The sequence below is a fragment of the Carcharodon carcharias genome, chromosome 20, assembly GCF_017639515.1.
Source record: "Carcharodon carcharias isolate sCarCar2 chromosome 20, sCarCar2.pri, whole genome shotgun sequence".
NCBI classification, from domain to species: Eukaryota; Metazoa; Chordata; class Chondrichthyes; order Lamniformes; family Lamnidae; genus Carcharodon; species Carcharodon carcharias.
The window spans coordinates 82,030,426-82,055,820 of NC_054486.1; the positions used below are offsets into that span (position 1 = coordinate 82,030,426).

Here is a 25,395-nt window from a genome sequence, read left to right on the forward strand (position 1 = left end):
GCTGCCGTGAAAACTGCAATTCCCAGAGTTGCTCGGTGCTCGCGGCTTGACTACAATTGCAAAGAATTAGATCATAAACTCGGACAAATGTGAGGGTGTTGTGACTTTAAACATGTAAGATGTTTTATGGTCTGCCGTTCAGCTGTTATTCGTGTTTTATTTTGATAATATAATAATCTTAGCCGGAAATTACGCACACCCCACCTGTTTTGTATTTGTGTTTGATAGGTTTTGGGGGATTTGTTAGCCCATCTTCTTCTTGGCTGGTTATTATCGTAATCTATCAGGTAAGTTTATGATGCATTTTACATTCCACATATTTTCAATTAGATTATAATTAAATGCAGTTATTAATAGATATGTCGGAGATTTATCTGTAACAGGCCCAGGCCCCTAATCCAATGGATAACTCCAGTGAAGGTTTAAGTTCTTAAAAGTTAAAGGATATGATTGCAAAATTAAATGGCTATACGTGAGCTGTCTTTTGTTTAGTCTTAGTTTAAAATATAAATTCAACATTTGAATGAAACCAACGCCACATAGCGACTTATACATATTAAAAAGTACGAACTTTTTTGTTTTAAGTTTTGAAGCTATTTATCTTTCAAAATAATTTCCAAGTATTGTCCTTATTTAATTAGATAAACCCTCAAACTCTTGTCTAACACATAAATATGAATTGGGTTTATTTAATACAGATTCATGGCCTAAAGCCTACTGTACTGATAATTTAGTTTGCAACTGCAGTTAAACGAGTAGAGATCTGAAGCGTTCCTTCAAACTTTTCTTATTAGATTTTCAAATGAACATCAAAGTTGAAAAGGCAGCGACAAATGGCACGCAAGTGATACTATCTGCCTAATATGTTGTAATCAGAAACCAATGTTTAAAAGGGCAAAACTGCTTTACTGAGGAAACTGGCGATCATCAACCACAATCTCATTCTATCTACCTGAATAGCTAAGGTAGATACTTATATGCTTATTTTGAATGTTAACTACCGCAGCTCACTTTCTTTAAAATGCTAATTTGGGTGCATGATGAAAGCAAAATATTGTGAGACAGGAAGCTCTTTAAATATAAAGTTAACATCAGGTGCATTTTACTTGAAGCATTCTGGCTGTAGATATAAATCTGAATTGTACCACAATGGTCGGAGTAGAGCTGTTGAAAGATAAATGTTTCCCAAATCTCTTTGCAAACTTTCAGTCATTGCTCTATGTAGTAATGTTTTCTAATGGTTCCCTGGTTTCATTTATATTCTTATTTCAAAACCAGCATCCACTTGTTCTGTAGTCAAAAATCAGTATTGCAATGTAGTTTTTTTTTCCTTTAGAACTTGAATTGTGCAATGGGAAAGTATTTTAAGCTGTGCAACACTAAGTTGAAATTGCAGGCTGTGGTTGGATAAATTTTAAGTTAATATAGAAGATATATTCTATTGCTACTAATGCTGTAGGTTTAGTGACAATATGGTAACATTGTAAAAGTAATGTCATGAATGTACTTTGAAGAGGATAGGTATGTGTAGAAAAATGTGAAAGCTGAAGTTTATTTTGCCTTTGGGAGTGTTCCTCGCATTGGAGAAGTTGTACCTAATGTTGCAAATGAAGCATTCCATTAACCAGCCCTGATTTTTTTGTGCTCTGGGATGAAGAACAATGTCAAAGATTTGGAAGGAGGAGAAAAATTGTCGGGTTGCCCAAATTTGACACCTTGGGTATTTATCACTGTTGAGATTATAATGTCAACCACCAATAACAATGCTAAATTGATTGATGGTTTTGAAAAGGTTATTTACTTAAGAAAAATAAATGAAAACTGAACAAGGAACTGGAATTAGTTTATAGTGAAACCAAGAAAAAGGGACTGTGCGAAAATAGCCTCTGAGGGTGGCCTCAGTTCAAAGCAGGGAAGAAGAGCTTTTGCTGCCATAATGCATCTGTCTTTGTCTTTATGTGGCTAGATTTAATATGAAGCTTATTCTATTTTTGTTTAGGAAAGTTAAGCTGGTTGCTTAATGCGATTTTGACACCTTTCCTTATACTTTCTATCTGCTGTTTTTCATTTTACTGTTGGTTTGTTGCATTGCAGTATGCTGAATGTAAACAATTAGCTGACAAGGGAACTGACCAATTATTTAGTGACTCGCTTTTACTGAAGAGATTCAGCCATCCCACTATTTTATTTTATTTCTCTCTCTCTCTCTTTCTGATCAATTTTATGCTTATCACAGTGAGAGGTGTTGGACTTTGAATAATGCAAGAACTTTCTATTTAGACTATTCTGTTAGCATTGAATATTTCCCAGTCAACCATAGCCGAGATAGATTGCTGGAATTCTGTTAGAATTAATCATCCCTAGATCAACAAAAGCACTGTGACATTCATAGCAAGTTTTCCTTTACTCAGTTCTAGATAACTGTATCAATGTTAAACTTAGATCACTTCTACTGCACCAGAGGGACACTTCCATTTCCCAAACTAGCCATCCTTGTGCCCTTTCTGATTGAGATTGCAAACTAGTTTTACTGGCCAATTTGCAATAGACACTGGGTTGAAACCACCTAAATTGATTTTGATAGATCCTTGCAATGAACAAGAATCCTTGATTACATTTACATGAGTTGGTTCAAATCCATATTTCAGTGGTGAAAGGATTGAGTGTTAACCCACTGCACCATGCAGTTGCAGCAGGTCTGAAGAAGCTCAGGACTATCCAGAAAAAAGCTGTATGTTTGATCGGCACCCTCGTTCACTAGCTTAAATCTCCATTACCAGGCTGCAGTGTGTACCTAGCTACAGATGCACTACAGCAAGTCACCAAGGTTTCTTCGGCAGCAACTCTCAAGCTGCAAACTCCCTCACCAAGAAGAACAAGTGCAGCTGGTGCATGGGTGCACCACATCTCCAAGTTTCCCTCTGAGTAACAGACTATCCCAACTTGGGCATTTATTGTTGTTCCTTGGTTGTCGCTAGATCAAAATCCAGGACCTTCCTACTTAACAACTGCATTGTGGGGCCACCTTTGTCAGATGGGCTACAACAATTTAAGGTGGTACACCTCCAGTTTCTCAAGAGGAACTAAGGATAAGTAAGAAATACAAAGATAAAAACAAAAAACTGCAGATGCTGGAAATCCAAAACAAAAACAGAATTACCTGGAAAAACTCAGCAGTTCTGGCAGCATCGGCGGAGAAGAAAAGAGTTGACGTTTCGAGTCCTCATGACCCTTCGACAGAACTACTATAAGAAATACTAACCTTGCCAGCAACACCCACATTCCAAAAATGAATATTATCTTTTAAAAAAAAGTAATGTGCCTGTCTCTAAAATATGTATTTTAATCTTTTGAGGTTCATGGACATAGCAACTACATAATATAATTGAACTCAACTGGAAGGGGTTATCTGTCAATGTAGTGAGCTTTTTTAGAAAGCTAGAAGGCTTTCAGGGATTGTAGTTTGTTTGTTTTGAGATTGCTTTAAAAAACTGTGTTTTAATGGCCCTTTTCAGGTTTTTTTTTTCTTTTGGCTTCAGAATTTTGAGTGCAGTTAGTATAAGGCTGAAAGAAACATTGAGGTTGCCTGTACCATTGGAATTAATCTTCCACTGCACTGCTTGTATTACTTGTAAATGATTTCACTTGTGGTCAATTGTTCAAAACCTGTAATTAGCGTCTTTTGTAGTTAAAATAAGGCAAAGGGTTTGAACCAACTGGTGCTACAAAGACTAGTTAGAATAGAAACGGAGCCTTGAATGGTGAGGAGGTAAAGGGGCAGGTGTTGCACCTCCTGCGATTGCATGGGAAGTGATGAGGTATTGGGGGTGATTGAGAAGTGAGAAGGTGTCGCAGAGAGAACGGTGCCTTTGGGAAGTTGACAAGGAAGGGAAGATGTGTTTGGTGGTGGCATCATGCTGGAGTCAGTGGAAATGGGAGAGGATGATATTTTGAATGCAGAGGCTGGTGGGGTGGAAAGTGAGGACAAGGGAAACCCTATTGTGGTTCTGGGAGGGAGGGAAAGGAAGGGGTGAGGGCAGAAGTGCAGGGAATAGGTTGGACATGGTTGAGGGGCCTGTCAACCGCGGTGGGGGATCCTCAGCTGAGGAAAAGGAAGACCTATTGGAGAACTGCCCATTCAAAGTTCTCCAACAGATGCAAGAATTGCTTGTACCTTTTTTTATTCATTCATGGGGTGTGGCTGCCCCTGGTGAGGCCAGCATTTATTGCCTGCCAATAATTGCACTGGAGAACATGGTGGAGAACCTTGAGCTGCTACAATCTGTGTGGTGAAGGTAAAATTGGGTAGGGAGGTCCAGGATTTTGACCCAGCGACAGTGAAGAATGGTGATTATACTTCCAAGTCAGGATGGTGTGTGACTTGAAGGGGAACTTGCAGGTGTTGTTCTCGTCATGCTTGCTTTATTTGTCCTTGTAGGTGGTAGAGGTCACAGGTGCTGTTGAAGAAGGCTTGGCAAGTTTTTGCAGTGCATCTTGGAGATGGTACACACTGCAGGCACTGAGCATGGTGATGGAAATTGAATGTTTAAGTTGAAAGACGAGGTGCTAATCAAGTGGGCTGCTTTGGCCTTTAAAAGTTACTGAGTCATATAACTTTTTTCGAGAGTTGAATGGATTATTGAGGGGACTGTCTCGTATATCAATTTTAAACCAAGATAAAAGAGCAGCATGCATTCAAAAATACTATTCGTGGATCTGTATATTCAGTGCTGTCATTTGAATTATTGACTTATTTTGTGAAATATTCTAGATTGCCTATAAAAACGTACATATGAACTAATGAACAAAGAGCCACAATTAGGCTATTCGGCCCCTCAAGTCTGCTTCACCATTTAACAAGATTATGGCTGTCCTGATTGTAACCTCAAATCTGCATCGTGCCTGTCCCCGATAAGGTTGCGCCTCATTCTTCTAAACTCCAATGAGTACAGGCCCAACCTACTCAACCTCTCCTCATAAGAAAATCCCTCCATGCCCAGGATCAACCTATGGAACTCTCTCTGGACTGCCACCAATGCCAGTATATCTTTCCTTAGATAAGGGGACCAAAACTGTTCAGTATTCTAGGTATGGTCCAACTAGTGCCTTGTATAGTTTTAGCAAGACTTCACTATTTTGTACACCATTCCCTTTGAAATAAAGGCCAACATTCCATTTGCCTTCCCTATTATCTGCTGAACTTGTATGTTAGCTTTTTGGGATTCATGCACGAGGACTCCCAAATCCCTCTGTGCTGCAGCTTTCTGCAGTCTTTCTCCATTCAAATAATATTCAGCTCCTCTATTCTTCCTGCCAAAGTGCATAACCTCACATTTTCCCACATTGTACTCCATCTGCCAAGTTTTTGCCACTCACTGAACCTGTCTATATCCTTCTGTAGACTCCTTGTGTCAGCCTCACCTCTTGCCTTCCCACCTGTTTTTGTGTCATCTGCAAACTTAGCGATGGTACATTCACTTCCTGCATCTAAGTCATTAATATATATTGTAAATAATTGAGGCCCCAGCACTGATCCCTGTGGCACTCCACTAGTTACAGGTTGCCATCCCAAATATGCCCCGCTTATCCCAACTCTCTGTCTTCTATTAGTTAGCTAATCCTCTATCCATGCTAATATACTACCCCCAATGCCATGGGCTCTTATCTTATTAGGTGGCTTTATGTGCAGTACATTATTGAACGCCTTTTTGAAATCCAAATATATTATTTGCTGGTTCCCCTTTATCTATCCTGCTTGTTACCTCCTCAAAGAATTCTAATAAATTTGTCGGGCATGATTTCCCCTTCATGAAGCCATGCTGACTCTGCTTGATTATATTATGCATTTCTAAATGCTCTGCTATTACATTCTTTATAATAGACTCTAACATTTTCCCAATGACAGATGTTAAGCTAACTGGCCTCCAGTTACCTGTTTTTTTTTTGTCTCCCTACCTTTTTGAATAAGGGTGTTACATTGGCAGTTTTTCAATCATCTGGGACTTTTCCAGAATTTAAGGATTCCTGGAAGATTGCTACCAATGCACCCACTATCTCTGTACCTACATCCTTTAATATCCTAGGATGCAACCCAAGAGGTCCAGGGGACTTATTGGCCCTCAGCCCCATTAGTTTCCCTAGTACTTTTTCTCTGGTGATAGTTATTGTATTTATTCTCTCCCCCTCCCCCCCCACTTTTGCCCCTTGATTATTTAGTATCTTTGGAATGCCATTAGTGTCTTCTACCATGAAGACTGAAGCAAAGTATTTATTCAACTCCTCTGTCATTTCCTGGTCCCCCATTATTTCCCCATCCTCATTCTCTAAGGTGCCTATGTTCACTGTGACCTCTCTCTTCCTTTTTATATATTTAAAGAAGCTTTTACTGATCGTTAACCACTAACCTTTGCCACATTGTATATTTTTTCTTTCAATTTGATACTATCCTTAGCTTCTTTGGTTGACCATGGCTGGTTTATCCCCTTCCTAGAATCCTTCTCCCTCACTGAGATATATCTTTGTTGTGAGCCATGAACTGTTTTCTTGAACGTCTACCATTGTCCATCAACCGCCTTTTCTGCTAAACTCCTTTCCCAGTCCAATCCAGCCAACTCTGCCCTCATTCGTTTCTAATTACCCTTATTTAAGCATAGCGTGATTGTTTCCGACCTAAGTTTCTCTCACTCAACTGATTGCTAAATTCAACCATGTTATGGTCACTGTTTCCTAGCTTTTACTCTGAGATCATTTATTAGACCTGCCTCATTACACATTACCAAATCCAAAATAGCATGACCTATGTTTGGATCCACAACATATTGTTCTAGGAAACTATCCCAAATATACACTATGAATTCTTGCTTGTGTCTACCTCTGCCAATTGAATTTTCCCGATCTACTTTAAGATCAAAGTCACCTATGATTAATGTTCTGCTTTTTTTACATGCCCTCATTATCTCCTGAGTTATTTTCTGTCCTACAGCATAGCTACTGTTGGAGCCCCTATAGACTACTCCCACCAGTGTTTTCTCCCCCTTGTTTTTTCTTGCCTCCAACCATATGGATTCTAAATCTTCTGAAACAAGAAATGATTCCATCTTGTACTAACAAAGCTACCCCACCACCCTTTCCTTCCTGTCTGTCCTTTCGAAAAGTCACGTACCCCTGAATATTTAGTTCCCAGCTTTGATCTCCTTATAGCCATCTCTCCGTAATGGCTATAAGATCGTACCCAGTAACCTCTATTACCCTGTCCAATCTTCTGATCTTCCACTTATTTTTACACAATTATATGCTTTCTTTGAAGTTTGATACTATCTTTAACCTTTCTAGTTAACCACGGATGATGTGTCTGTCCCTTGGACTTTTTCTTACTCATTGGAATGTATCTAGTCTGTGTATCCTGAAATATCACCTTAAATGTTTCCATATGTAAGGAACTGTTCACCAGAGTAATCCCTGAATAACTCCATCTGAAATTAATGTATGAGTAGTTTTATATTATATAATTATAGGCAGCAAGACTTTTAGTAACCATAAAATGTACCTTGGATCACTGTCTTCAAGAGCTAAATATCCTAATTTCATTTTTTGCTTTTGAAGGGTGATGGACTGTTTGAAGCAGCTTTTATTGAAATAAAAACTTGATCTATTTTCTTGAATTTGTGGTGAATATGTTTTATGTTAAATTGAAATATTGTATGGATAAATTTTTTGCAGTTGGAAATTTTGTGCTGATAACTATCTTTTATTCTCTCCTTCAGATGGACCAGTCCCCTCAATCCTACATGCTTGCCAATCTGACTCATCCACATTCTGAGCAGTTACTGCAGGGATTGAATCTTCTTCGGCAGCATCGTGAGCTCTGCGACATCATCCTCAGGGTTGGAGATGTCAAGATCCATGCCCACAAGGTGGTGCTGGCTAGCATCAGCCCATACTTTAAAGCCATGTTTACTGGAAACCTGTCAGAGAATGAAAACTCTGAGGTTGAATTCCAGTGTATTGATGAAACTGCTTTGCAGGCTATTGTGGAATATGCATACACAGGAACTATATTCATTTCACAAGATACAGTAGAATCTTTACTACCAGCTGCAAATTTGCTTCAAATGAAACTAGTACTGAAGGAATGTTGCACATTCCTTGAAAGCCAGCTTGATCCTGGCAACTGTATTGGCATTTCCCGGTTTGCTGAAACTTATGGTTGCCATGAGTTGTACCTTGCTGCCAACAAATATATTTGTCAGAATTTTGAAGAGGTATGCCAGACTGAAGAATTTTTTGAGCTGAATCACACAGAGTTAGATGAAATAATTTCAAATGACTGTCTGAATGTTGTGACTGAGGAGTCTGTTTTTTATGCTTTGGAGTCATGGATTAAATATGATGTACAAGAAAGACAAAAATATCTGGCTCAGCTGTTGCACTGTGTCCGATTGCCATTGCTAAGTGTGAAGTTTCTAACAAGATTATATGAAGCAAATCAGTTAATTCGTGATGAACATACCTGCAAGCACCTTCTAAATGAAGCACTTAAGTATCATTTTATGCCAGAGCACAGATTTTCCCATCAGACTGAGTTATTGACACGGCCACGTTGTGCTCCCAAAGTATTGTGTGCTGTGGGTGGAAAAACTGGACTGTTTGCTACTTTAGACAGGTAAGAAGGTCGAGTTCAAATTAACATGCACCACTTATTTTTATACTGATAATGGGGAAATAATGAGTGCAGAAAACATCCAGCAACTCCCTCATTTTATCTGTATGTATTATTTTGGTAGATGTGCACTTCTTATCGTAACGGATCATAGAATGTAATATAAGCATTCCACATTGTGTACAGTGTCTCCATCTGTAAAGCCATTGGCTGAATGCAGTAGTGTATGTTTTCCTATAATACAATTATATGCTAGGATACTGCTGTATAAGAATGCCTGTACAGAAGCATGCAATGAGATGTATGCACTGTTCACCATCCCTTCATTTTATTTGTCCTTGGCATAAGGATATGTTTATTGACTCAATATGTTTGTCTTCTGTGCTATATTTGGTAGCTCCCTGAATCTGCTATAAACATATCTCATAACTTTTCCTGCTTTTAAACACAAGTGCGAAGTATCTATGAAATAAAGATATGACTGGACCAGACAGTCCAGCTCATTTTATTGGTCTTGGAAAGGTTGATTATCTCCAAAGTGCTTTCCCACAACACCAAGAAATGTAATTTTTTAGTGTGGAGGGGAGAGTCCCTGCTGTTTAGCAGGTAGAGCAGATTTAAAAAGTGTTCCCTGAGTATTTTGTAAACCATTTTTGAACTGTATTTAATGTGTACACTGTGTATTTAATGTATATTCTGTGCAGTACAAGGTTACAGTCTTTGGGGAGTCACACTCTTTTGCATCTGGGTGATGTTTAACTCCATGGAATTTTACACTGCCAGTTAGTATTGGTGCAGAATGGAAATTATGCTACACTTGTATCATAATGGGTGTCTGTGTTGCACACCCAGCTGACCAGAAACATTGTAAGATGCTTCTATTTAAATGTATCTGTTCACTGAGACAGAATTCTGTTTTTCCACTCTGGTCGTGACTTCTGTTTTCTATTTGTAAACAGACCCATGTTATGAATGGAAGGTCTAATCATGGAAATACATTCCCTATTTATGAGGCTGAGAAATATCAAATTTCGTTGCTCATGAACTCTCTAGTTTGTCCAACACGTAGATAAAATGTGCTCTTGCTGGTAGCAGTATTGCCCCCTAGGTGTTGAAATTCATGTGTGCATTCACCTTTATCAAACCTGCATTAACTTTATGTATTGTAGTTGTATGTAGTTATATACATGAAGCGGATATCTGGAATGGTGTAAGTTACCTTCTATACCTCTGATTCATTTTGTTTTAAGTGAAATTCTTCGACACCTCTTCTGTTAAGCAAACATTAGACTTGTTACAAATCCTTAAATACTTTATTTATTCTATCTAGAACTTTTATTAGCCGGTCTTGTTAAGTAATCAGCCTTTGGTCCTAGGGTACCTTTGAAAAATGGACATGCCTGAAGGTTCAAATTGTGTAATAAATGTAACTTTTAAGACGCCTTTGGATGCAAAATGAATGACAGCTATTTGGGACTATTTTCAAAAACTGGCAATATTTCTTCTGGGAGAGGAAGATACAACTGCTTGTAACCCATAAATGTTAAAATTATTTCCAAAAAGTAACTATTTTGAAAACTGAGCTTAATTGTTTACTGAAAATTCCAAATCAAATGTTCAACGGCTTATATACTTCAAAGGAGCATTATAAAACAAAGTATGGCACCATATAAGGAAATATTAGGTCTGATGACCAAAAGCCTGGTTAAAGATGTAGGTTTTAAGGAGTGACAAAGGTGAAAACTGAGCTAAAGAGGTTAATAAGTGTAGGGAGGGATTCCAGAGTTTGGGGCCTAGGCAACTGAAGGCACGGCCACCAATGGTGGAGCAGTTGTAATTGGGTGAACACAAGGGGCCAGAATTAGAGGAGCACAGATATCTCGGAGGGTTGTGGTTCTGGAATAGATTCACAGATTACAGAAATAGGGAGAGGCAAGGCCATGGAGGGATTTGCAAACAAGGATGAGAATTTTAAAATCAAGACATTGCTTGATCGGGAGCCAATGTAGGTTAATGAGCACAGGGATGATAGGGGAATGGGATGCTGCAAGTTAAGACATGGGCAGCAGAATTTTCGATGACCTCAAGTTTATGGAGGGTAAAGTGTGGAAGACCAGCCAGGAGTACATTTGGATTAATCCAGTCTAGAGGTAACAAGGGCATGGATGAGATTTTCAGCAAGAAATGAGCTGAGACAGTGGTGATGTCAGGCAATGTTATGGGGGTGGAAATAGCCTTAATCTCAGACTGTTGCCAGGGAGAGGGTGGAGTTGGTAGTTGCGGAACGGAGTTTGGAGTGAGGACCAAAAACAGTGCCTTCTGTTTTCCCAATATTTAATTAGAGGAATTTCTGTTCATCCAGTATTGGATGTTGGATAAGCAACCTGATAATTTAGCAACAGTAGAGGAGTTGAGAGCAGTGATGAGGTCAAGCTGGGTGTCATCAGTGTATATGTGAAAACTAACGCTGTGCATTCGGATGATGTTGCCAAAGAGAAGGACGTAGATAACAAATAAGAAGGAGACAAGGATAGACCCCTGGGGGACACCAGAGGTAATAGTGGAGGAGCAGAAAGAGAAGCCATTGCAAATTATTCTCTAGCCATGATTATATAAGAATGAAACCAGGTGAAAGCAGTCGCACCCAACTAGACAACAGTGGAGAGGGTTAGAGGAGGATGGTGTGGTCAACTGTGTCAAAGGCTGCAGGCAAGTCCAGAAGGATGAGGAAGGAAAGTTTACCTTTGTCACATTCAGAGTATGTCATTTGTAACTTTGAGAGTTATTTTGGTACAATGGCAGAAGTGGAAACCTGATTGGAGGGATTCAAATATGGAGCTCCAGGAAAGATGCGAATGGATTTGGGAGGCGACCACACATTCAAGAGGAAAGGGAGGTTGGAGATGGGATGATAATTTGCAAGGGTTGTTTGTTGGATGAGAGGGGTGCTGATAGCAAGTTTAAAGAGAGGTACAGCATATGAAGAGAGGGAACCATGTACAATATCGACTAACATGGGAGCTAGGAGAGGAAGTTATATGATCAGTTACGTGGGAATAGGATCGAGGAACAGGAGGTGGGCCTCCTGGAAAAGGTAAGCTCAGAGAGCATGAGTAGAGATAGAAAAGAAACCAGATAAAGATGTGAGTTCAGGACTAGGACAGTGGGGAGCATTAAAGGAAGTTTGACCAAGTAGGTTTGGGAGGGGTGTGGCAGAGGCAGTTGATTAAGATTGAGACAATCAAGTGACAAAGAAGTTCATGAGTTCCTTACAATTGTTAGAGGTGAGGTTGGAGGGGACAGAAGAGTGGTTTAACAAAACAGAAATACCACAATTTCACAGGCCATTTCAAGGACCAGGCATTATTGAAGGAACAGTGGAATGTTGTGTTTCTGGATTATTGACATAAGGGGCTGAATGGAATTCATTTGTGTATGTCATTTGAGGTCTTCACAAAATATCTGAATTGTATTTCATGCTCTGTCTGACCTTATCAGCTTTCATATGCCTTGAAGTAATTGATAATTTTACAATCCACACTTCCTTGCACAAAATCGGCTATTGAAGAATGTGTTCCTGAGTTTTTCTAAGTTTTTTTTTAAAAAGGGCCCTGTACTACTAACTAATAATAGCAGTTACTTTCCAGAACAGCAGGTTTAATGCATATTAAGGAGGTGATACATTCATTGAAATTAATCAGTAGCAGACTTAGAAGGTTATGTTTACTACTTTTAGCTATGCAGCCATTACTTTTGTTGAGCATTTTAAAGCTGAAAAATTCTTTAAAAAAAAATAAAATTTGAGAGCATGTAAAAGTATCATTGCATCCATGATGACATTAAAATCATTGTGTCAAGGGACGGCTATATTTATATTTTTCAGATTGTTGAATTTGGAATGATGGTCATAAGTTCCTGCATCAACATTGTCACAAAGGACTGTGACCAAGCTGTATATTTCATTACTAGGGCCCCTGGATATGGATATGGGAGCAGGCATCCTGAATATGTGGAAAAAGCGTGCGTACTTTTGGGGAAAAAACTTTTTGGCATCTCCAACAATGGATTTATGGTGCTTACAGGCAAATGGTTGAGACATCAGAAAAGTAAAGCTTATGGGAGGCGGTAGCGTAATGGTATTATCACTAGATTGGTAATCCAAAGATGCAGGGCAATAGCCTGGTTTGAATCCCACCATGGCAGATGGTAGAATTTGAATTTAGTAAAAAATCTAGAATTAAAAGTCTAGTGATGACCATGAAACCATTATTGATTGTTGTAAAAAAAAAAAAACCATCTGGTTCACTGATGTCCTTTAGGGAAGGAAATCTGTCCTTAGCTGGTCTGGCCTCCATGTGACCAATGTGGTTGGCTCTTAAATGCCCTCAAGCAATGGGATGGGCAATAAATATTGACCTAGGCAGCGACGCCCACATCCCACGGACGAATAAATTAAAAAATGAGTTCATATAAGTAAATCTGTTAATAGTGTATATTTTAGCTCCTAGATAACACCAGATAACAGACAGGATTGGCTGGCTATGTGTAATAAAGCGCTATGATACTAAATCAGTCCTGTTTTGTTTGACTATTGTTCCATCAGTTTGTTGAAATGGAGAATTTTTTTGATGCTTTAGCATAGTCCAGCTGCTACTTTTACTTTTCTGTCTCAACCATTTGCTTGTAAGCTCCATAAATCCATTGTTGGAGATGCCAATTTTTTTGTTTCAGAAGTGTGCACTGCTTTTTCCACACACCTTCAACAGGGATTTCTCGGGATGCCTGCTCCCATCTCCATATCCAGGGGTCCTGGTGGTGATAAATGCAGCTTGATCACAGTTCCCTGTGACCGTGTTGATGCAGGAGCTTTCGTCTTTTTGACTACAGAGTACCAATGCAAGTTAGCTTTGTGGCATAAAAAATGCATGATCTCAACACAATACTTAGGAACCTGAGGCATGCAATAGAAATACTTTCTTTAGTCCATGTTATGCTCGAGGCCTAAGCTTTGAGGTGCAGTTGTGATAAAAAGGAGAAATAGTTTACAGGCAGCAGTGGACTAGTAGCATGTATTAATATGATGCTCAGCACCATGGAATGCGTCCATTCATGCAGGAACCTCTTTTTAAAAAAAGCTTGTCACAGGTCCTCTGGATTAAGTATTTGTTGACTACAACACAGTACTAGACTTGTATGTTTAGAATATTAAGTTGGTTTGCTTTTGAAGCTATTCTTTGTAGGCTCATCTACCACTCCTGAGTTGTCTGTCATAGTTCTACCTCCATAATATTGCCTAACTCCACCCTAGCCTCCGCTCATCCATGTCATTGTTACCTCTACCTCTAGACTTGACTATTCCAATTGCCTCCTAGCCAGCCTTTCTTCCACCTTCAGAAACTTAAGCTCATCCAAACTGCTGCCTGTATCCTAATATTCTGCTGCCCATGTTGTAACTCTCAACAAGCCCTGTTCACCCCATGCTTGAGGACCTTTTATTGGCAATGCCTCAATTCTATAATTCTCATTCTCAAATTCTCCCATGGCTATGCCCCTCTGTCATTTGTAACTATCTCTAATTCCATAAGCCATAGATCCCCATCCAAACAATTCTTGCCTCATGTGAATCGCTTCAGCATTGGTTGCCATGTCTTTAGCTGCCTAGGCCCTAAGCTCTGAAATTTCCTCCCTAATCCTCTCCACCTCTCTACTCGCTGATTTTAAAATTCTCCTTTTTAAGCTGACCAGTATGGTCATTGTTCTAGTATCTCCCTATGTGGCTGATCAATTTTGTTTGATAATGCTCCTGTGAAATTCCATGGGATGTTTTACTACGTTAAGTGCACTAGATAAATGCAAATTGTTGTTGTGTATTCAATACAAAAAGTTCTGGGTTTGGTGTGGCTATGTCCAGGAGGGGGTGTGTCTGTGTGTGTGTCCCTGCCTCCTTTGTCTTCTGTCTGTTTTGTTTCCTCTCTTTCTCGCTATGTCTCTCTCTGTCTTCTTTGACCATGTTTTTACTCATGTCTTAATATCTCCTTTGTCTCTATCAATTTTTGTCTATTACACTTTTGTGAATTGCCTTGAGACATTTTCCTAAAGGCAATATATAAATGTTGCTGTAAGATTAACTCCATTTTTTCTTTCTCCATCCCTGCTGCAGTGTGGAGATGTACTTCCCTCAGACAGATTCCTGGACAGGTCTGGCACCACTTAGTAGTCCACGCTATGAATGTGGAGTTGCTGTTGTCGATCAGAAACTGTATGTCGTAGGAGGAATTGCAACCCACATTCAGCAAGGCATCAATTATCGGAAGCATGAGAATTTGGTGGAAGGTTGGAATCCGGAGACAAATAAGTGGACATCTATAGAAAGAATGAACGAGTGTCGAAGCACTCTCGGAGTGGCAGTATTAGCAGGCGAACTGTATGCAATAGGTGGTTATGATGGAGAGAACTACTTACAATCTGTGGAAAAATACATTCCTAAAATCAAAAAGTGGCAGCCAGTTGCACCCATGGGGAAAAGTCGAAGCTGTTTTGCAGCTGCAGTTTTAGACGGAATGATATATGCTATAGGAGGATATGGTCCTGCTCACATGAACAGGTAAAACTGTATAATTTTTGTTACATAGGATACAATATTTTAAACTTCCATTTGCTCTCAACAAATACAATTACTTTGAAAGTGAAGTAGGAACTTCCCAGAAGAAATTTCAAAAAATGTATTGTAATTCATTAAACTAAAATCTCCTCTTTTGTTCCAAAATTTTCTCTCTCTGATGAAGGTGCTGAGCCTTGCTCTGTTACAGCACCGGTAGTCCCTCTGTACACTGCCCAATTGGTGGTTCTTCCTGTGTAATTGCTTGACACAAATTTCTGCATGGTGATTCATCTTGTCTTAACTTGGCCCTTCACATCTCATTCAATCTTATCGAGCAGCAATTATTGAATAGTGAACAAGAATGGAAACCCTGCACAGCCCATGCTGACCTGAGATTAGCTAACTCCACATGTGTCAGGAATAAAACCTCCCAAGTTTCTGTTCTTTAAATTTTTGTATTTTGTCCTTTATTAGGTCATATCTTCACTGACTAAATCATCAGATGGACTTGTGTGGTCAAACCTAATGATGAACTTTTGAAGTAAGACTACAGTACTGTTACTTGGGAACATTTGTTGTGCCAAGTAGTGGTATTTGGAAAACTTTCCAAATTTCAGAAATTAATCGACCACATTTCACATTCTAACAAAATATTACTTTGTGACCTTTTTAATCTTAAATGTTTTAAGTTTTGGACTTTTCAAAGAATAATGAAATAACTAATAGAAACAATTTCCACATATTAAACCCCAGGAGGCCAGTAGTTTGTGTAGTACCCAATTTCTTGGGCAAAATAAATTTGCCTGCCTTTCTAATGACCAAATTGTTGCAATTTGAAATATTGCACAAAATTTTATGTACAGAAATATTTCTACAATTGATCATTATTTAAACTAATTAGATCCCAATTTAAATATGGAGAACAGGCTGGAATGTAATTTCTTTCCACAGTGATTTTTTTAAACCAAGTGTTTCTGCCAAAAATTACAGGTATGGTTTTTTTTATGTAAATGACTGGACATCATTTTTAATAACATAATTCCTATTTGTCCAATGTCCTGACGTTTCGATTTTTTGCTATACAATTTCTCTGTTTTGTATGTTCCTTAATGAATGCAAAATTACTCATTGTTTCTAGGATCTAGGTTTAAATGCAGACAGTCTGAGTGAACGCAAAACTGCCCACAATTTAGCAATAAATTGGCAATCTCGCTAGATCACTTTAAACATAGCTCATTTTAAAAAAAGGAAAATTCATGATACATTTCTTACGTTATACTTAACGGATGTTTTGAGACAATAGACCTGCATTGTACATCTGAGTCCTTGAAATTGATGCTTTAGCTGCCAAAAACTGGGAAAGTAGTAATTTGCCTAGCACTAATACCATTCACTTTTTTAAAGTAGAAACCGCCCCCCCCCCCAAAAAATATGAAATTTATAAACCTGAAACTGAGTTTTTAATCTTAAAATCCTGACACCTTTCAGAATGTTGTCTTTAAGTTATTCTATCCCTGTTCTTTAGCCTTATTTTCTACAGTGTTATGTCTGAAAAGTTCCTTTGAAATTGTTTTGTTTTTCCTGATAGCATGTTTAAATACTTAAATTTTGTTTATGTATGATTGTGCATATATTTTAAACACATAAAGTTTTTTGTAAAACTAACCCTGACCTGCTGCCCAAAGCCCCCATACAATGAGAAGGACTAAGGAGTTACTGTTTACTGAAAAGATTCTGGATTCAGTTTTTGTGGTATCAGGATTCAAGGGGAAAAATATTCTCCTTTGGATGACTGAGTGCTAAAACTGTGGATACTAAGATACAAGATATATTTGATCTGAGCAATTTATGGAGGAATAAAATATTAAGTATTTTAACTGCAAACTTCCATATTTAGAGCAGTGATGACTATATTTCTGATCTTGAAACTTTGTAAATACGCAACTTAAGCTTTGAAAGGAATTATCTAAGCTAATAGTATATACATTGTCGATAGAACTACTTGACTATCATGTTTCACGTATAAAACATATTTGGGACCTACCCTTGATGACCTGACATGTAACCTAGTGTTGCAATACTGAACTATACAGTTCAGGAAGATCCTGATTTGATCTCTGGCATCTGCGGAATTAGCTGATCTTAGCCAAGACGTGTTGGGGCACTGAAATTAACCTTTGTATTCCCTGGGTTAGAAAGAAGGGGAGAAAATCTGATCTGGTTTTCTTGCTTGATTGCTAACTAATGACATCCTCTGTAGTCAAAAAGCTGTCATCACTTGCTAACTGGGCTCAAATGTGCAAGTTCTAAAGAGCCTCTGGCATCTATGAAATGTTCTAGCATCAGTCACTACCTTCAGGAGATCATGAATAAGTGGTAAAATTGATAGGGGAGTTAAAAGTTTTACACTGCCATTTCATTCCCCACTCTCCATCCTTTTTTTCTTTAAAGCTTTGAAATCGGCTATGGTTATTAAACTGTTGAACTAGTCTTTTGGGCAGCTCCATGTACTTGTTATCTAATTTGAGTTTCCTGTACACGATTCTTGTCATTTATGGAGCAAGTGGAATTTGAACTACTTATATGTTTTTTTACTTCTGATTGTAAAATTAGTGTGGAGCGTTATGATCCAAGCAAAGATTCCTGGGAGATGGTGGCTCCAATGGCTGATAAAAGAATTAACTTTGGTGTTGGTTCGATGCTTGGATTCATCTTTGTCGTTGGTGGACACAATGGTGTGTCACACTTGCAAAGTGTTGAGAGATATGAACCCCACCAAAATCAGTGGACCTTATGCAGGCCGATGAGTGATCCTAGAACAGGTAAATGAGTATTTACATAGTCCCAGATGGTGTCTTGTGACTACAACTGATGTATGCAGTTTTTCTTCAATTTTGTTAAAAGATAATTTATGGTTTAATGAAATTGTTACAGTTGTGAGAGAGAATCATAGAATGGTCACAGCACAGAAGGAGACCTTCAGCCTGTCATGTCCATGCCAGCTCTCAGCATGAGTAACTCTGCTAGTTCCAATTCCCTGCCCTTTTACTGTAACCCTGCAAATTATTTCTCTTCAGAAGCTTAGCCAATTCCCCTTTGAAAGCCACAATTGAATTAGCCTCCACCACACTCTCAGGTAATACATTCCAGATCAGAACCACTCCACGTTGGTTTTTTTACCAATCAGCTTAAAACAGTGTCCTCTTGTTCTCAACTTTTGGGAACCAATGGGAACAGTTTCTCCCTATCTACTCTGTCTAGACCCTTTTGTGACTTTGAACATTTCTATCAAGTGTCCTCTTAACCTTTTCTTCTCTAATCTAACTACACAACTGTCGTGTCTCATCCCTGGAATCATTCTCGTAAATCTCTTCTGCACCTCTCCATATACTTCTTAAACTGTAGTGCCCAGAACTGGACACAGCACACCCGTTGAGGCTAAAATAGTGTTTTTATAAAGGTGGTTCATAATTTATTTGCTTTTGTACCCTGTGCCTCTATTTTAAAGCCCAGGATCTCATGTGCGTTTTTAACCACTTATTCAACCTGCCCTGCCCCCTTCAATGATTTGTATACACATATCCCAGTTCTCTCTGCACCCCTTTAGGATTGTGCCCTTTATTTTATATTGTTATAACACTTCACACATCTCTGCATTAAATTTCATCTGTCACTTGTTTGCCCATTCCACCAACCTGTGCCCTCTTGACATTTATCCTCCTCACAGTTCACAATACTTACAAGTTTTGTCATCTGCAAAATTTGAAATTGCTCCATGCACGCCCAAGTCTAGGTCATTAATATGTATCAGGAAAAGCAGTGGATCTTGTATGAACTCTTGGGGAACCCTACTGTATACCTCCTCAGCTCCATAAAGCAGCTGTTGACCATTACTGTTTCCTGTCACTCAGCCAACTTTGTATCCATGCTGCTACTTTCCCTGTTATTCTATGGTCTTCAATTTGTTATGTGGCACTTTATCAAATGCCTTTTGGAAGTCCACATCACCCTTTCTGTTACTTCATCAAAAAACTCAATCAAGTTAGTTCCACTGGATTTTCCATTAACAAATCCATACTGGCTTTCCTTAATTGATCCACACTTGTCCATGTGACTTATATTTGCCCTAGATTATCACTTCTAAACGTTTTCCCACCACTGAGGTTAAACTGATTGGCTTACAGTTGCTGAGTTCATTCTTGCCCCATTTTTTTGAACAAAAGTATAACATTTGCAATTCTCCAGTCCTCTAATATGTATCTAAGGAGGATTGGAAGATTATGGTCAGTACCCTTTGCGATTTCCATCCTTATTTCTCTCAGTATTCTCAGAAGCATCCCATCTAGTCCTGGTGATTTCTCAACTATTTAAGTACAGTCAGTCTTTCTAATATTTACTCTTAATTTTAGTCCATCCAGCATTTCAGCTACCTCCCCTTTCACTGTCTTTCGCAGTATCTTCTTCCTTGGTAAAGACAAATGTGAGGTGGTACTTTAGTACCTCAGGCATGGAGGCAGAGGGGCTATGTCCTCTTTTTGGTCCCTACCCCACCCCTCCTTTTCACCACCCTACTTTTTATAGAAAACTTTTGTATTCTCTTTCATTTTAGCTGCTAGTCACTTCTCATACTCTCTGTCTCTTCTTTCCTTTCTACTTCTGCTCTGAACTTTGTGTTTGGCCTTGTCCTCACTTGTATTATCAACCTGAAATCTATCATATACACCTTTTTCTGCTTCATCTCACTTTATTGCTTCTGTCATCCAGGGAGCTCTGGCATTGCTTGCCCTGCATTTCTTCCTTGTGGGAATGCGTTTTGAAAGTACACAAACCAAGGCAGCCTTTGTTCCATTGCAGTTTTGCCTGCCAATTTTTGATTCCAGTTTACCTGGGACAGATCCATTCTCACCCCACTGATATTGGTCCTGCTCCAGTTAAGTATTTTTACTCTAGATTGCATCTTGTCCCTTTCCAAGGCTACTATAAACCATATACTATAATCACTGTTCCCTAAATGTTTTTCAATTGACACTTGATCTGCTTAATCAATCTTGCAATGCCTCCTTCCTCATTGGGCCAGAAACATACTGGCCAGAAAATTCTCCTTTGCGCAATTCAGAAACACTTCCTTTTACACTATTACTATGCCAGTCTCTTAAGATAATTAATGTCCCATATTACTGCTACTCCATAGTTTTTGCAACTTTGCAATTTCCTTGCAAATCTTTTAAATGTACAATTTTTGTTTTATTGTTCCATCTGTTTTAGAGTTTGTTTTGATCAAATGTATTTTTATTTCCTCCCAATGACAGGAGTTGGTGCAGCCATTGTAGACAACTACCTCTATGTGGTGGGAGGTCACTCAGGGTCATCATACCTGAATATGGTGCAGAGGTACGACCCAACCTTAGATACCTGGTCAGACTTTGCTGGCATGTTGTCATGCCGATGCAACTTTGGGCTGACTGCATTTTGACAGTTGACTTGATTATGAAGGATGTACTGTGGTAATAAATCCTGCATGGCAAGATGACCAATTATGCTGAAACTGTGCAGCTCCTCAATCTGTTGGGTTTTACTGAGAAACTTGGCTGCTACTGTTGGTTTTTACTGCGCAGAAAGTATTCATTCATATTTTCGATTGAGTTGGTTATATTGTATGATTGTACATTTGCGGGGAAGAAAAACTGATGCCTGAAACAGCCAGGGCTAACCAGAGCTCTAGCTTTTCCACCTTATAAACATTCCCCTCCATTTTAACTAGCTGTTACCTCCATCCTTCCTCATTTTAATCATAAAGGATCACACATTCAAAACCAATAATCAACCCATTGTATGTATGCAACTTGAAGAGTCCATGTCTGTTTTGTGCAATGTATGTCCATTGCATTTATCGTGTTCTATTTAACATCAGTGCTTCACAGTAAGAAAATTTGTACTTAAGGGCTGCATATCTGTTACTCAATTTTTGAATTCGATACAACTTCCCATTGTGTGCTTGCTTGTATTGTGTAATGTGATTTATGTAATAGCTAGGATTGGAATGATCCATTAATAGTAATGTGTAACATGCTACAAACATTTTGTGTATGATTGTTCCTTTGACAATCTCCAACAGAACCATAATAAGATCAGCTGTTAATATTTAATATTTGATCTGTTATTCAAAGGGACTAAACGGAAATGAATAGCTAAAAAGGGATCTTAATTGGGGTATATGAAGTTGCGATTGGTACTTTCATAGCTTGCTAATGAGTTTTTGAAGTTCTGAACTTCTGGTTACAAGCCTGTATTTGCAGAACATAGCATAGGAACACCAATTCTGATTTTAGATAATTACTTAATAGATTTTGAATATGGGCTTCAATGATTTATTTTAATCAGTACTGAAATTTCAATATTTGTAACTGCCATTTTTTTTCAGCTCTAATGAGCAGGTGTTGGGTTTGTTGATGTGATCCTTTGTAATATTCTACAGCTGCTGTTGAGGGAGAATAATTAGATTTAGTAACTGGTGCTATCCTAGGATTCAGGACACAGATATTGCATATGTTTATTTTATAATATGTCTGCTCATGAATTATTTTGAATATTTTTACTCCAATGGTTTTGTTAGTAGGACTTGTATGTACCTCTGAGCAATCAAAGCTGGAGTGAAGGAATAGTTTGTATAATGAGTTTTCAGTGCTTTTTTGAACCCTAACCTTGATGCTTTTAGACTCCAGTTGAAGTGATTAACGTTGTAAGGGTGGGTTAATAGTTCAGCTGTTCATTGTTACCATCTGCTTTACATGATATATGATTTCCTCACTGCCAATGTGTGTGTGGACCTCTTTTTGTTAACTTTTGTTGCCAAATTTTTACGTTCACTGCCAAGTTACCTTTTGTATCTACAACATCAATGTGTCACTTTCCATTCTCATCTCAAAGCTGCAGTATCTTGCATGAAAAATACTTCTTGTTTTTGGCTGTTTAGAATGTACTCTATGCTGATATACAGGAAGATATTGAAGTACGTAATGCAAGAAAAGTTAGACATTAACTGAGTTTTGAAATATGTTCCAGCAGAGGAAGCACATTTGTAGAGTTGACAGGTTCTGCCAAGGAATTTTAAACAACCAAACTGATGATTTAGTGATACACCTCAATAATGTTTTTTTTTGATAGCTAAACTCTGTGAAAACAAACTGCACTATTTGAAAACATTACAAATATTATCTCTCTATTAAATACTGCAGCTTTTCCTCTGTTCTTATTCTGCAAAAAATAATTTGCGTAATTTTGGCAGAAGTTTGATTACAGCTACAGTTAGTATGTTTTTACCAGATCAGCAAAGTGCCAGCACAATGTTTGTACACAAGTTGTATATTTCAGTTCTGATTGGAAAAGTCAATGGTTTGAGACCGCATGAACACACGTCTGTGTACACACATTAGTGTTTCAGATCACGCTGAATCATCATGCTACTGTAGTTAGTTTCTATCCTAACCCTCTGGAAGTTTCTAGACCTTGAGAGTGAAGGCTTCAAATGTTTGGTATTTTGAATAAAATGGTGCAATAACATTTTTATATGGCTTTTTTATTAGGTGTAATTTATACTTATGTAAATTAAAGGATGGATTGCTTTATGGAACTACCATTGTGCTCTGTAAATATAGCATCTATCAGTGAAGTGTGTACAGTAAAATTTACACTTGTGTTCCTTGTGTAGATATAAAATTGCATCTCTCCGTGTCCTTCCATACTTCCAAATAAAAGTAAAACAAGATGACATGCATTTTGTTCCACAAATGACAGTGTAATTTAATGTACACTGAACCTACAGCAAATAAACTAGCAAAGCCCACCAAAACAAGCGTAGTCCCAGAGGCTTGGCAACTGACACATCCTGCTGGTTTAGTGGCACAAGTGTTACTTCTGATGACAGTAGCTGATGTTATAGCAATAATTACTGTCAGTGATGGGATTTGAGAAAATTGTTATAGTTTCAAATATAACTGGCCAAAACTAACGATTTTTTTTTAAAAAGATACACATTTTTGAAAAAAAACTCCATTTTCTATTTGGTATAAAGAATGTGCAAAGGGTAGATTTTACACTATAATGAAAAGTGTAGATCCAATTGTAATTTAAAATATTTGTCTCCTTGCTCTACAAATATAGTTGGAAATGTTTCAGTTTACATTTTTTTTGTTACATTATGTCCTTCCACTAGTTCAGTAACAATTTAACTTGAGCTATGATGCAATGATTCTGAAATTCTGGTGTCTGGCATGTCAAATATGTCATGCTTCTATTTTGCTATATACTTTAAAAGATCTAACTTGGAACATTATCATTTAGCCTCTGGAGTAGATTTCTGACTACTTGGTTGACTGGGTCGCAGAATAAACTCCGTAAGCAACCTGTTAATAGGATATAGCAACTGTCGTTTTTGCAATACCCTTGATTCTCCAACTTATAAATATGGCTTTCAGCTTCTTTCACAATGAAATTAGAGAATTTTGTTAGCATCATACTCTCCTGAATTATCCAGTTCTGGTATACAAAGAAATTTCAGTACCTGATAAGTTGATTACAAGTGCAAAAATGAGCATTTACTAAAAGGACATTGTGCACAAATCAAAACTTGTCTTTAGTTTTGGGAAATACTCAGAGTGATGCAATCAATTCAGATGTGATATTTTAAAAATATGTATATATTGGTCATAACCTAAAAATGTATTTTTAGAATGAAAACTTTTTAATCATTTGTTGTGATCGAGGTTGCCCCATCTCCTGATGATCTTTCATACCAAGAGGAAGTTTTTTCCTTTTTGACCAGTGGTGTATGAAATGCACAGCCTAATTTTTTGGATACTACAACTTACACAAATTACTGACCTATTGGTGTGTTATTATTAAGTTTCTATATGCTGTGTTTCCTCTTTTGAAAATTTTTTTTGCTGACAAAATGGACATGGAAAAGGATGTAATTGGATGCAATGTTAATGATCCTATGTCTTGGACACAGTGGGAGGCTTACATCCAAGCAAGCTACAGATGAACAATTTTGGTATTTTTTGATTGACAAAACGTGTAGTTACAGATGTTCTGTTTTTTAGATTATTTTAACTAAGGGTGATAGTTTGGATAGTTTAGCTCTTAATAGTTCATCAGTCCTTTACCATATCCAAATTTGTTCCATTCATTTAATTATCAAATTTATGAAAATAATGACATCTGATCTTCATGCTCACAAACCTTTGTGAAATCTCTGATGGGTGGAGTCATTTGCAGTATTCACAATTTAAATTGAAAGATTTGAACCTTTTAATGAATGGCCTAAAATAACACTTCAGTTTATATTATGATGATACACGCTGGATAATTAGGAAAGCTTATAAATGAAAGTTAATTGTAAATTGGAAAGGGCCAGAGGCTTGGCTATAGTCATTACTGATTTCATAGCTTGCCTTAAAATTTTTAACTTCATATTTGAAGAACTGGATTATTTTTCATAACTGCCTTATACTCAGTGCTATCCTCTAGCAAAACCAGACTAGTATATTTTTTTTGAGTGAAACTCAATCTTTGTAAATGAATGGTAAGGTAAAACTATTTAGACTCATGAGGGAATGACATTGTAAATGGTTAAATGTTAAATTGTATTGGAGTGTGTAGTTATATGCTCTGTACCTGCAAATGGCAGGAATCTTTTGTTTACAGTCTGACAATTGTCTTGCCTGCTCTTTTTTTTGTTATATGAACAAAAGTGCTGAAGGACTATTTCACATTATCATTTGAGCTCAGTTTTCTTAGTGTCCAGATTTCATGCGCTTTCATGTGGTACAGCTGTGTCAAATACTGTTGTTACAGTATTCCATTGTGGGTTTATTAAATAAACATACAAAAACATTTCTAAAGTGTCTTCTTGCATTTCTCTCTTTCCACTTTCATCAACTCCTTGGCTTGGTACCACTGGTTGCCAAATGTTCGGTACAAGATGATGCAAGTCTAGTTGATGGCTTGACTAAAATAAAACTTAGCTATAAAATGCACCGCTCATATTTGAATGCAATGTAAAGATTAATGAGCTTTTTGAGTAGATCATGGTACATTATTACTTGCATTTTACTCGTTTTTTAAACTGCACATG

General features: G+C 37.8%; 1 protein-coding gene across 3 annotated transcripts; it reads left to right on the plus strand.

The window, feature by feature from the left end:
• On the plus strand, window positions 1-25,154 carry LOC121292203 (kelch-like protein 28). Of its 3 annotated transcripts, XM_041213882.1 has the most exons (7): window positions 1-114; window positions 229-287; window positions 795-965; window positions 7,764-8,662; window positions 14,820-15,263; window positions 17,874-18,082; window positions 20,570-25,154. In XM_041213882.1, exons 4-7 carry the CDS (start codon window positions 7,764-7,766, stop codon window positions 20,731-20,733), a joined length of 1,716 nt encoding a protein of 571 aa, XP_041069816.1. In that variant the 5' UTR covers window positions 1-114; window positions 229-287; window positions 795-965; the 3' UTR covers window positions 20,734-25,154. The 3 variants fall into 3 exon arrangements, with proteins under 3 accessions (XP_041069816.1, XP_041069817.1, XP_041069815.1); XM_041213883.1 differs by lacking the exon at window positions 795-965; XM_041213881.1 differs by lacking the exons at window positions 1-114; window positions 795-965 and having other exon boundaries at window positions 160-287.
• The last annotated feature ends 241 nt before the right edge of the window (window positions 25,155-25,395 follow it).